The 14298-nt window shown below is 34.5% G+C and overlaps 2 protein-coding genes across 3 annotated transcripts; one reads left to right on the top strand and one right to left on the bottom strand.

Annotated features, from left to right (window-relative positions):
* Window positions 1–604: 604 nt before the first annotated feature.
* LOC139863305 (F-box/LRR-repeat protein 12-like) lies at window positions 605–1454 on the top strand. Its single transcript, XM_071851939.1, has 2 exons — window positions 605–971; window positions 1057–1454. The coding sequence occupies exons 1-2, from the start codon at window positions 605–607 to the stop codon at window positions 1452–1454; spliced, it is 765 nt and encodes a 254-aa protein (XP_071708040.1).
* A 3228-nt stretch (window positions 1455–4682) lies between these two features.
* Window positions 4683–13754, bottom strand: LOC139862385 (WAT1-related protein At2g39510-like). Of its 2 annotated transcripts, XM_071850980.1 has the most exons (9): window positions 13651–13754; window positions 12861–13007; window positions 12721–12783; window positions 6256–6318; window positions 6037–6153; window positions 5693–5936; window positions 5435–5596; window positions 5196–5347; window positions 4683–4990 (listed from the first exon to the last, which is right to left on the bottom strand). In XM_071850980.1, the coding sequence occupies exons 2-9, from the start codon at window positions 12899–12901 to the stop codon at window positions 4783–4785; spliced, it is 1050 nt and encodes a 349-aa protein (XP_071707081.1). In that variant the 5' UTR covers window positions 12902–13007; window positions 13651–13754; the 3' UTR covers window positions 4683–4782. The 2 variants fall into 2 exon arrangements, 1 of the variants encoding a protein (XP_071707081.1); XR_011764170.1 differs by lacking the exons at window positions 4683–4990; window positions 5196–5347; window positions 5435–5596; ... (1 more) ...; window positions 6037–6153; window positions 6256–6318 and adding an exon at window positions 12364–12477 and having other exon boundaries at window positions 12721–13005; window positions 13651–13747.
* Window positions 13755–14298: the final 544 nt, after the last annotated feature.

Here is a 14298-nt window from a genome sequence, read left to right as displayed (position 1 = left end):
GCGTTTTCCCGTCAAAATTAAAACATTTATCACAAAGTGTCTCTACTAAATGTTCTTATTTTCATCACATCTATAATGTTCGTGAACAAAGTTTTTTCAAAAAACGAAAAAAAAAAAAATTTGCTTCCCCCCGATTAGTTACTTCCCTCTTGATCCTACCAATATATATATATATATATATATATATATATATATATATATATATATATATATATATATATATATATATATATATATATATATATATATATATATATATATATATAAGTTTAAGAACTAAAAATGTGAACAAGAAAATTAAAGGGTACAAACTTGCATAACTAAAAGAGACCATAGACTAAATATGAAACTTATTGGTACTTTTTAGGTTCCAATCAACCGAGCACCTGCAGACAAATCCTTGATCGAAACCAATTGTGCGAAGAGGAGACCTGAATTGCTCACACCATTGTTAAGGTAATTGATTAAACAGTTTAACTATATAAGTACAGTTCATCCATGTTATATTCATTAATTTAATTTAATTTAATTTAATTTAATTTAATTGTTCCTAATGATCTACAGTAATAATAAGGGAGTAATACAGTATTATTGAATTGATATTATGGATGTAAGCGACGACAGAAAACAGAGTTTGTGTATTACACAACTTCCTGATGAGGTTTTGGACCTGATTTACCAAAAACTATACCTAGCACGTGATGAAGAATCTTTTAGCCAAACATGTCATCGTTTTCTTGATATCACAATTCTAAGTTGTAAATGCTTCAATGATGTTGTTAGAAGCAACCCCTTTGATTCAATTGTGGTTGGTAGATGTCTTCATTTTTTCAGTCATCATTTTGAGTCTCATTATTCTTCATGGATATCGGTTCTTGATCTTTCTTTTACTGTTATTACGGACAAAGGACTGGAAACCTTAACCAAATATTCTAATAAACTCTTGATAAACGTGAGTCTTATCTGTTGCCGTAATATAACAAACACTGGAATTTCGTTTCTTAAAAAAAAATTGTCCTCAACTTCGAGTACTCAAAATTATCGGTTGTGATAAAGTTTTTGGAGTAAGATCGAGACAAGGTTTTTCGGCAGCTTTGACTTATTTAGAAGCAGATTCACGCACACTTTACCCGACTGGATATTTAAGTGGAGCTGGTCTTGAGTATCTAAAAGTTTTTAATTTTAGTAAGCTTTATAAGGATGAACGTGGTTTAGCTGCAATTGGTTCAGGGATTGCTAAAAATCTTAAAGTACTTTCCTTTTGGGCGAGATCCTTTGTTACAGATGACTCCATCATCAAAATTTCAAAAGGTTGTCCTTTACTTCAAGAGTTAAACTTAGCATTTTGTATTGGTATCGGGCTCCGTGGTTGGGTTTCCATTGGATTGCATTGTCAAAATTTGGAGACACTACATGTCAACTACTCTGACACAACCTCTGTGATAGAGGATTAGTAGCTTTGGGTAATGGGTGCAAATTGTTATCCGTGTTGTACATGTCGGATTGCCCAAAAATTACTCGGGACGGGAGATACAAATTCAACATACAGAGACCCGATGTCAAGATTATCGAAAGCACAATGGCGGAGATGCAATGTATCCCAAGTTGGATAAGGTAATTTTGGATGAGGAGGTGATCAGCTTTTCCTACCACAACTGTTTGGCTTTGGTTTGGGATTGATTTAAATATACAGTATTTTTTTTTTCTTAACAATTATTGTTACATGTTTTGTTTGGTTTTGGCTTTTGGGTCTGTTTTATTTCTTATATTGAATGAATTGAATGAATAGGTTTTGTGTTTTTGTAACAACAATAATGATCATATCCAGTGGTGTTGGGTATTTTCTGCACATTATATTTATGATTTTTATTTTATGCAATGGCTTGAATGAGTTGATTTGGTTTGCCTGTTTAATAGCTCTCGTTAGTACAGTAGCTATGAAATATTGTCACCAAAACATGTATTTATATACCATGTACTGATTCATCAACACCAATCTTTCCGCCGTATCCTAATGTTTGTCTGTGTAACTGATGATTTACTTTAAGGAGAATGCTAACTATATTACTCATGATTTCTTTGTGATCATTGTCGAAGTATATTTTAACCAACATGACAGACCAAGAATAACGTTGTTTTTTGAGAATGGTCAAGATGAATCGTGTACTGAGAGAGGTCTTATACAGTGTTGTAAAAAACCCGATTACTCACCGATTAATCTCCGATTAATCATTTTTAAGAGCAATCCGTTCCGATTTCTAAAAATCCGTTTAATTAAACGAACAACGTCAATTGATGGGTCAAAACCGAATTTGTTAACCAAAATCGGTTGAAGTAAAAAATGGTTAACATTTTAACATGAATTTAAACTATAACTTTATAGTTTTTGAGGAAAATGAACAATTTTAGATAATTATCTTAAAGTTTATTTTTATATTTATCATTTTTCCCATATTTACACATATAATTTTTAAATTTTAATATTTAAATGTATACAGTACAATCCGATTAATCTCCGAATTTCCGATTAATCTTTTCAAAGTCCCGACCGATTAATCTCCGAATAGCGAATTTTGCAACCTTGGTCTTATATATTAATGTAATCTATTATTTTTATTGTGATTGTTACTATTGTTACCCTCTTCTAAAAGGCAATGAAGATGATGTAATAATGCCGAATTGATAGATTTTAAGATTGTTTAATGTGATCATGTGTTATCAATGATAAGTTTATGTAGTACCCTTATCTGATACCACTAGTTTGGATTATTTTTACAAAGTACTCTTTAAAGTTAACTATTAGGCCTCATATATTTTTAGAATATATAAGGTTAAAGTCAAAAATATGCTACAAACTTACACAAATGTACCGATGTCGCCCACAAACTCATTTACATCCAACTGTTGCCTACAAACTTATAAAAAATGTGCTAATATAAACAAAATACTTTTTTTAATCATCAACTAAAATGGTTGATTACGTGGCTTCTGAGTAGTCATGACACGTCGGTGATACCTCGAAACAAAAACTGAAAGTATATGGGCGACATCGTAACACAGCTGAAAGTATATGTGCGACATCGTAACACAACTGAAAGTATATGGGCGACATCGGGACATATAAAATGAATAAAAAAGTTAAATAATTAACTTTACCGTTTCAGCAGGTAACCAGTAACGAAATGTTAACATCAGCACATTTTTTATAAGTTTGTAGGCGACAGTAGGACGAAAATGGATTTGTGGGCGACATCGGTACATTTGTGTAAGTTTGTAGCATATTTTTGGCTTTAACCCATTTAGAAATTCAAGTAATCAGGATCATGAGTTAGTAATAGCCAGAGATACATTTGGCATTTCTTTCAATATTCAGTTTTTTATTACAACAATTTGAGCTTCTACAAATCAAAAATACTCAATTGGTTAGAAAGAGTATAGTCACTTTTTAACGAAAAACTTGTTTAAATGCACAATGGTTTCCCACGATAAAGGAAAAAAAGATATTTCGCTAATAAATACTTTCGCTAGCGAATCCGCGCAGTAATCCGTTTGTTCATGATCTACATGATTATGAGTCAGTAGATCACCGTTAAATAGAAAGAAAAAAAAAACAAAAAAAAAGAAGAAAAAAAACACTACGATCGTCGGAATTGATATTTTTGCCAGAGATTTCGTCTAACAGAAACTGGATATCGTCACCGTCAATAAACGGCACTACCTGTTCTTGTAATTGAGGGCTGATTCTGGTGGAGTGGTAGAAGCTAAACTATTTGAAGAATAAACGGATCGGCTTGATCTTGTAATTGGACGTTTAGAGTTTTTATTATACTACGTGGATACTGAATTACATTGTTGCCCATCATGTGACTAGAACATGCCATCATTTAACGGGCTAAGTTAACAGGAGTTAGGAATTGGACTAGCAATGATCATTTTTAAAATCACAAGGACTATCGATATAACTTTTGAAAGATAGGGATGACCGGTGAGATTGAGTAAACCATAGGAACCAAGAGTATAATTAACTAACTATTAACTATTAGACAAAACTTATGAATAGTGCCAGGGGTATTTTTGTCTTTTCACCTTTTTTCCCCTTCTTTCTTTCAAGTAACACCACAAAAGCCCCTCACCCTTTGTTCAAAAATTAAAATCGACCCCCAACACAGGGGGTTAAAGCGTCAAATCAAAATTTCCATAAAATATCTTAAATAAACTCCACTCAAATATTCAACAGGTCATATCTTCTCACTCGCAACGAGTTAAATTTTCCCGACACCATCCTTAAACTCGAAATAATTTTATGAACACAATATCACTAACTATACGCAAAACGGACACTTTTAAAAAAACGCTAAATATTTAGGGTACTATTCATATATGTTGATTTTTCACTCGCAGGCTCCGTAACTAAACACAATAAAATACATTAAAAATCGAACCCCCGGCGCGAAGCGAGGTTCGAAAACTAGTTAACTCAAATAGAAAACATTAAAATTCAGTTGTGCTATTGTGTGGGGCTTCACAATCCTAGTAATAAAGTATAAAGTACATGTCATGATAATAAAACTATAATTAGATCACTTGGGAGACCTATAAACTATTTGAAGCCAGTATTACAAAAATCCTATTAAGATCAATATTTGATCAAGTATAGAGTAAGCTATGATATATATAACGGGAAGAAGAAGAAAACCGAAGATGCTAAAGAATCCCGAATCAAACACAAGAAGCTGTTGAACTTAGTGTTCGTATAAATGAATTCTGGTTCCAACAAAATAATCAGACCGAAGCTTCAATATCATTGTGTTCTCTGATGATGTCATCAACAATGTCAGATTTTGTAATGCCATCTGAATTCTTATCAGCCGTTGTTATAAGATCAGTCACTTCTATCTCGATGTTTCTTGAATCTGACAAACTCGAATCCTTGCTTTTACCCCATATGATTAAGTATAGTCCCACAACAATAACTAACGCTCCAACAACCCTAAAATCAATATCAATATATCAATTAAAACACTAATCAATCGAATTACTCATTTTACATTAGCCTTAACCTAGGCGTAAAGGCTTAAAATTTTTTCGTGAACCAATCCAACTAGGCTATTTCGAAAGGAATTTGGCTGTTTTGGGTTTTGACCCGTTACCCAAACAAGCTGACCCATCTTTACTGTCACGTTTATGGTAATTACCTTCCCAAGTTCATTTGTTCACCAACAGTAAACGAGCTCACAATCACAACGATCACCATCCCAAGGGGATTAAACGCTGTCACGAAAAACGGACCTTTTTCCTTCATCACTAGACCTGATACATAGTAACTCGCCCCTGATCGAACGATTCCCTGTTTTGAACCAAATATTAGTTCCCAACATAAAAAAAAATAAAAAATTAATTAGAAAACAATAAATTTTAACTATCCCTTCCTTACACTATATAACGTTGCTAATAATTTTGAGTCCCATTTGATTGACCAAATTCCCGATTTGCCCTTCTCAATAAGGAGAGTCGTCGCAGTTCCTTGCAACCCACCCATCATACAAATAAGAGTTGTAAGAGACAATTGAGCCGGATATTTCTTTAATGTCACAGCCTACAATAAACAATCAAAACTCATACTCATGAAATCCATATAAAGACACTTGACCCACCCATTTTGCTACCTTTACTATGTTAGTAACAGAATTACCTGAAGGATGTAAAAGCTAGCCCAACAAAAACAACCAGCAGTTATCATGATTGCACCCTTGAGATGGTGGTCTTGAGAGACTGTAGCAGGCGGTTCAGAGTGGTGCACCCTGGTCACATTAGTCCATGGCAATGGGATTGGTGGTCCAACGATAAGGGTCATCACCATCGCACCGCCTACTGTCACTAGGGTTCCTATAATCTTGGCTTGACTATGCATTCTTTTTATGTTCACCTTCTCAAGCCTACCAAAAAACAAATGCATACAGATCTTAACCCACACAAAGCTAATTTTGATTATACATTTTTAAAAAAAATAATACTTTTTACCAAGTCGTGTTTTACCTGAATATCCACGCCATGAAAAACGTCAAGGCAGGGAGAATGTTACACATTGCTATGGCAAATGTTGCGGTGGTGTATTCCATTCCTGTATAATACAGTATTTGGTCCAAAACAGGCCTAAATTCACACAAAAAATATTGTGTTAACTACACATACAAACAAATGTCGATAAGAATAAATAAAATTCAAATTGTAATGTCATTAGATCCTGATGCATACTCTAATTGTGCAAGCAACATTATCTTCAAGAACACTGACAATGTCATCTCAGGCCGCAGTTTCCTATCACATCAATCAACTTTATCAATAAAAAGTTGCAAAATATGAAATTGCATAAAACTGTAACAAGCTTTAGTCCGATTTATGTTTTACAGAAGACAAATTATTAATGAATATCTACCTTTCAAAATACAGAGCAAAAGGACCAAAAACAACGACTGCAGCCACATTTCGATAAACCGAAAATGTGCAAGGATTCAAGCCTTCGTTTAAAGCCGACTTCACTATAACCCCGTTAAACGCGTACCCCAGTTGAAGAAAAAGCACCCCGAGGTACGGTTTCCCTTGATCGACAAAATGAGACCACCGATCCCCGAATATTTCCATCTTGACTTAGATATTAATGTTGCATATGGGATTTATATATACAACTATGTCTATGTGTTATTATAAATACATTGCATTAACTACTTACTGTAATGTACTAAATTAAAGCCATGTTTTAAGAAGTTTATGAAGTGCACTACATACATTGTCTCCAACTTTTATGTTACGAAATAGCAAAGTGAGACAATTTCTTTTTCTTAACCCGACAAACATAGTTTAAAGTTGTGTGTACTAAATTTTTTGTTAATTCTGTTATCAGTCTTTTTAGTTCATTCTTAAATATGCTAAGTGAAGCATAAAGAATTTTAGAAACAGAAGTTTCTTTCTATGGAGTGGACACACGGTAGTATTTTATAACAACACTACTTGTATAAATATGTACTATACTATATTACGTATCTTTTAGCTAAAATATGGCAGGCATATATCGTGCATCTTTAAAAAACTACATAAAAATCATGTGATCATATCGTGTGTGAAATGACAAACCCCAGCAAAAGTTGAAAGTTGTTTTACTAAGCACACATTGAAACTTGATTTATTCTTCTAAAAATACATTAATTCAATATTAAAGCATTCGCTTGAAGTGATTCAACGATCACGAAATCAAGACACAACACAACTGAACTAACGTAAACTAATTGAAGTGATCCAACGATCTACAAAACCACATACACAACAATTGAACAAAGGTAAACAACATAAAAAACATATACAGCTAATAATCAGAACTCAATGAAGCCATCAAACCAGCCAACAAAGCGTCAGAAGTAGTCGCCACAGACCCAATTGAACCGCACATTTAAACTTGTTGAAGCATATTTACCTCGAGTATTTGAAAAGAGGTTAGCCGATTGGAGGGCGCGGGCGATGTCATATGGTGGACGTTTGACTCTCGTTAAGTCGGTTTTGAATAGTTTGCCGTTGTATTACTTTTTGCTATTCCGTGCTCCGCCTTGCGTGCTAAAAAAACTCGAGAGTGTAAGACGTAATTTCTTTTGGGGCGGGTCGGGTAGTGAGAAAAAAAATTCATGGGTAAAATGGGACGATGTTATTCGTCCTTTCGAGGAGGGGGGGTTAAATTTGGGTTCGTTAAATAGCAAAAATATGGCTTTAATCGGCAAGTGGTGGTGGAGGTTCTTAAGCGAACCCGACACTTTGTGGGTTAAAATCATTAAATATTTATGGGGATTCCGGATTGATTGTTCGTCGGGGGGGGGGGGGGGGGGGGGGGGGGGGGGGGGGGGCTGTCACATACGTGTTCTTTTAACTCTGCTTGGTTGAGCATAATTAAAACAGGTGAAAGTATAGAAGATCTCGGGGTGCAATTCAAGGCTTCTTTTGTTAAAACTATAGGGGATGGAAAAGATACTTCTTTTTGGAATGATACATGGCTCTCGGACCAACCACTTCGTCTCAGATTCTGCAGATTGGCTCGATTGGATACTGATTTGCAAGTTGCTGTTAAGGACCGAGTGTGTTGGGATGGGACAAAGTGTGTTGGCTCATGGAGTTGGTCACGGGTGCCAACTGGTCGAACAGGTGCAGAACTGATCGAATTGAGTGAGATGTTGTCTGCTTTTAAACTCATGCCTGAAAAGGCAGATTCTTGGAGCTGCTCTTTTGGTAACAGTGGAATTTTCTCAACTAATGTACTCTCTAATATAATCACTTCTCACATCCTTGGTTCGGGTTCAAACAATATTGTAACATTACGCAATTGTTTGGTCCCAAAAAAGATTGAAGTGTTTGTGTGGAGGGCGATTCGAGGTGGATTACCCGTTTTGTCAGAACTTGACAAAAGGGAGATTGATCTTCACTCCGTTCGTTGTCCTATGTGCGACGATGATATTGAGTCGGTAAGTCATTCATTAATCACTTGCAAAGACACTGGCGTTATATGGGAAAAGGTATTCAATTGGTGGGGCGTTAGTTTGTCACCAAATTTCAACATCAGTGTGGCGTTTAGTGATAATTCTCCCCAACATCTATCGGACTTGGGTGCGATGACATGGCAAGCGGTAAAATGGATATGCGGGTATTTGATTTGGAAGAATAGGAACCAAAAGATTTTCTCCAACAAAAGTTGGAATCCTCCGGTTGCTTTAAACGAGATACAAGCCTTATCATTCGATTGGATCGCGAAGCGTCGCAAGAAAAAGAGTTTCGATTGGCACGATTGGCTACTAAATCCACAAACTTTGTTTTTGTAATTTTTGTAAGTTTGTAATTTCATACCGTGCGAATTTTGCTAGGCTGCAACCTTTGCAGTTTTTTTTGGCTTTTTCTTGTTTGAGTAGCCTGATCTAGGTACTAATAGGAGGTGTCTGTCCATGTAGCATGGGGAGTTTCCATGATTCTGTACATTGCTTCGAGTGGTCTGTACATTGCTTCGAGTGATATAATATATATAAAATATTTGCCTTTAAAAAAAAAATATATTTACCTCGAGTATTGATTGTGGTAACACTTGTTGTCTCATCAGAATTACTTCTTTATAAGCATGTTTTAAGGTGTGGCATTTGTGGTTATGCGATTAAATCTAAAAATTGCAACTTGTACTAATAGTAAATTAAAATGTTATGGGCATTGTTTACTATGTTTCTCATTTGATTAAAACGAGTGATAGAGGGAAAAACAAATTTGAATGGAAAAAATTAATGCTCATTAATATCGAGCAAAGTGCGTACAAGGTCCACTCATCTTATGAAAGAAGCGATGACGGGGAACCGAATTCACTGTGAAGTTTGAAGACAGAAAATGCTCATGTAGAAGATAGCAACACCAAAGATTTCCTTACTCTCATGCCAATGGCTAATGGCTATATGAGAACATCGATAGGTTGATTCAAGGTAATGGCTAGTAAAAATTACATAACTGCCAGGTGGAGAATCAATATAACGAATCATTTAATCCACTTAACGACCAGGCATATTGAAGTGATCCAACTTGGATCATTCAGGTAGATTCATCGAGACTGATCACGCATAGCGGCATAGGGAAGGAGATGTGCACGAGATATACCAAATAAGATGGATGAGCTGATAACAGAAGCAGTCACTGACAAAAAATGTCAGGTTTGCAATGAAAGTGGTCATAACAAAATAAACGTGTGCTAATATAAGATAATTTGTAATAGTTAGTTTAGTCATCGTTATCAGTATTCTACTAGTGAAATGACCTATGGAATCACAGGTTTGTTTAAACGAAACAATTTAATGATATGTTTAGGTATTAAATGAATGTAAATACTAAAGTCATTTAGTTTAATAAACCGTAGAACCAAGGATCCCGACTAAGAAACTTGTCGCTGTTTTTACAAACATATTGATATTTGATTTGATTAGAATAAATGAACTACAATTATTCTCCCACTATCTTCTTTCAATTTTCATCACAATTACTATTTTTCTTGTTATAAAACTCTACATTACAACCTTTTACTGAGACATGTATTTCGCATTCATATGTAACGTAATTAAACCCGTAAAGAGAACTCATATTTGAATAATAATATAATAATTATAATTATAATTGTAATTATAATTATAATGTTTGATTTAAAAATTAGTATTTATATTTTTAATAATAAAAATTAGTAATAACAAATGCCTCTTGAAATTTTACAAAAATTAAAATACAATTATTATATGAAGGTATGCTTTAAAGTTTGTACATGTGTTCATGGAGTGTTTTGTAAAAGATTATACAATTTGTTTTAAAGTTTGTACATATGGTTATCGGGGTGTTTTATTATAAGGTTGTACATAATGCTTTAAATATTGTACATATGGTTATGTGGGTGTTTTACCATAAGGTTGTACATAATGTTTCAAATATTATACATATGGTCATGTAGTGTTTTATTATAAGGTTGTACATAATTTTTAATATATTATACAATTAACATGTAATATTTTTATTAAATACAATTAATTATTTTAATGACATCATCATGGGGGGCTTAAATTTTTTCTACTTATTTTTGAATTTTTTTTAAACTTGAATAATTCTTATTTATGACATCATCATTTTAGAGATTTATATGATACTATAGATTTTTACCAACTTTAATAAAATCATTTTAGTCATTATCAATATTATTGTGAAATGTGTTATATTACTTGAGAATAAAATACAACAATAATAATCAATCTCGCACATACGAGGTATGAGGGAAGTGAGATGTAGACAACTTTTACTTGAGAATAAAATGTTGTGATGAGACTGGGAAAAACCTACCTCTTTACTAGAAGAAATGAGGTTGGAAATTAGAGATTTTAGAACCCGTCCTTCACAAAGTCGGGTTCAGCATGAGTTGACAAATTCTAACAAAACCGGCCTTCCTAGAGTGGTTTTACATTAGGGTTCTGAGTTGTATGTCACCTAAGCCAAACTCGACTTTGCAATGATCGGTTTAAGTTGTGGTGTCCAAAACCGACATTCCCAAGACAGGGTATATCAGCTCCATAAATGCATTCATGTAACATAGTGTGTGTAAAACAACTCTAGAAACATACCCTTTGGACAAAAATTCGTTTATTTTCAAGTACACATGTCGGGTAAGCGAGTTTGTATCAAAAACAATCCCTGGACCCGAACCCGAACCCGCTGGATAATTTAAAACCATCCCCTGCCCGGACCTAGACCCGCTAACCCGAAACTAAACCCGAACCAAAAATATCGAGTTTCAGGTTTGCCCATAAAATACAGTTATTTTTGCCACCCCTAATTACGCAATATGTGTGATAAAAGTTGCATTTGTTGATATAAAAAGGATTGTGCTTGGTTATTTACATGTTCTACATCAATTTAAAAAAATAAAGCGTGTTAACGACGACTTTTAAGTTGTCGTTAGCAAAATTCAAATAAAAATTTATGTAATTTTCGCCTTGTTTGGTACGGAGTAATTCGCTTTCTATGTGAAGTCAACGGTTGACCAAGTATCAAACCACTTGAGCAGACACAAACCTCAATGTTTATGTTGATTAAAAGTCTAAGGCAAGAAAACAAGCAAGAACAAACATACATACATGTAGACTCCAACACTAGTGCTGTATGCATCATATCCTAATTAAAATAGGGTGCATTGAAATAGAATTAAAAAAGTTAAAGTTCAAAGTATATGCTATGGAAGATCCTCTTCTTACCCACCTCCCACCTCACTTCAAAACCCACAAACAAAACCCAACTAAGCTAGCTTTCAACCCTCTTCACATTTCCATAATACACTCTGTCTCCTATTTCTCTCTTTACGATGAGCATAAAAGTGGCGGTAGAAGGTGGCGGCAACGATGATGAAGATGGTAATGAATAAGAGCAACTATTAGTGGCAGTCATAATGGTTTTCAAACACCATTAGGGCAACTTAGACCTTTGGCAAAGTGTGTTGGTAATTTCACTTTTTTCCCCTTATTATTATGTCACCCTCTCTATCACTGGCTGTCATGAAACTCAGGTTGCGGAGGCTCGTATGGTTTTTCCTATGACATTTAGCTATTATCTGCAAATATTTATATGTACTCTGACCTTGTTATTACCTTTTCATATAGCTTATTAATGACTATTGGTGCATTAAGGTAATTTCGACTAATGATACATGCCTGTACACTTTTTCATATGAACTCTGGGCCTTTTGGCCATCACCAAATAACTCCTGTAAATCTAACATCGCTATATAAACTTAGGAAAATATTACTTGTTTCATAGGGACAAGAAACATCGTTAAGCTATAACTTTTAGTTCATAAATGCTACAGTAATAATCAATTATGATCAAAGGCAACTTTGATGCCTGATCCACCATAAACTTGTGATAGGGATCATCGATATGTAACTGAAAGTGGCAATATAAAATAATGTAAGAATATCAGATACCACACTTACCCTAAGAAAAATACTTACAATATTTTCTACATTTATCCAGCGAGGAAAAACACTTTTGAATAGCCAAGTAAAGATACAAAATGTTGTTTCCTACTTGCACGATGGACAATGTGGCCAAAAGTTCGCAGATAAGTGAATTGAGATCAATTATAAAAGCATTATTTGATTAATCAATTGAGTTTATTAAACAAACCTGCTCGAGTAAATGTTAGTAATCACCAAATACAACCAACTCTCCGGCATATCATACTTGCCACTGTACCAATATCCAATTATCGACGTTTAAATAAAAACTAGATACGGAACAACTAATATAGATTATAAGCTACAAACCATGTTTCTGCGTATACCCCACCAGGGGTGAGATTGAGCATTGTTATTGTTGTTGTAAACCGTGTTTCAGCGTAACATCAACAAGCTTGATCATCGTTACTCATTTCAATGAAAGCCAGATAGTGACCTGCTGTTTTCCCAGCTCCTCTGCAATGGACAAACATGTATACAAGCAACAAAAACACACTTATTTAGAAAGTCAACGAGTTACACCCTAGCCACCTATAATTTGCTCCTATTTGTATCCAGTGACACTTTTAACCCAAAACCTCTTGGTCAATGAATCAGTTCAATAACGTAGAGCAAAGGCCCTTTGGTAACCTAATGTTCTTCATATTTTAAGTGGATCTGCCTGCAGTTTAAATAGACCGGTATCGTTTCATTAAACAAAGTTAAGCGTTATATTAACCATAAATCAAAAGTATTGTCTGTATCAGAACCGAGCAGCTGAGATAAACTACTTTTATCTCCATTTTATAGTCAAATATAATCCAAAGTCTTTGCACAAAGGCTATGAAATGCCTAATTACATAATTTTGATTCATTGATACTCGATCATTTTGACCTAATTACACTTAAATCGTTAAATCTATCGGCATTACAGTTCATATTTGTGCCAATTATATGGCGTTTTAGTAACTAAACATCAATCGCACTACGGAAGCATTATGATACAGAATTACGGTTTATACAATTACAGAAACCCTAAATTCAGCGATTTAAAAAAGTCTGTAGTATTAATCGACTTTTTAGAAAGTAAAAGATAAAAGTACTAATGTTAATCACTTACTCGCCCCTACACATTCACATAATAATGATACATCAGATACGTCATAAATGTGTGGGGAAGAATTAGAAACTCAACTGGAGACGGTGGTCCTCGACGGCGTCCCGTGGCAGTGACGATTGAATACAAACTGATTTATTGGACGTGTTTCAAACTTAAACTTATATCGGGCCGTAAATGGGCTTATACTTTTCGTAAATGGATGACATTAACATCTTGGATAGGGTGGCTATTTTGTGATCGTTTTTGACAAATTTCTTTACTACCTAATACATGTTAACAGCTTGGTTTAAATCTAATACATCATAATATTATATCAAGACCTTAGCTACCATATTATCTTGAGATAAGTTAGAGTTCCATTGTCCGCTTTTTTCGGCCACCCTTGTCTATTGTGACAATGTCAGTACTTGTAATCTCTCATCTAACTCTGTTCAACATCAGCTGACCATACACATTGAGATTGACATTCACTTGGTTAAAGATCTTGTGGCCAAAGGCCGAGTTCGTTTTCTCCATGTGCCGTCTCGCTACTTGTACACGGATATCTTCACCAAAGACTTCCTAATGTATTATTTGACCGATTCAAATTCAGTTTGAGCGTTTGTTCTCCTTCCGCTCCAACTCCGGGGATGTTAGCAGATATTTTGT

The sequence above is a fragment of the Rutidosis leptorrhynchoides genome, chromosome 8 (assembly GCF_046630445.1).
Source record: "Rutidosis leptorrhynchoides isolate AG116_Rl617_1_P2 chromosome 8, CSIRO_AGI_Rlap_v1, whole genome shotgun sequence".
In the NCBI taxonomy this organism is placed as follows: Eukaryota; Viridiplantae; Streptophyta; class Magnoliopsida; order Asterales; family Asteraceae; genus Rutidosis; species Rutidosis leptorrhynchoides.
This window is presented reverse-complemented; position numbering and strand designations above follow the sequence as displayed.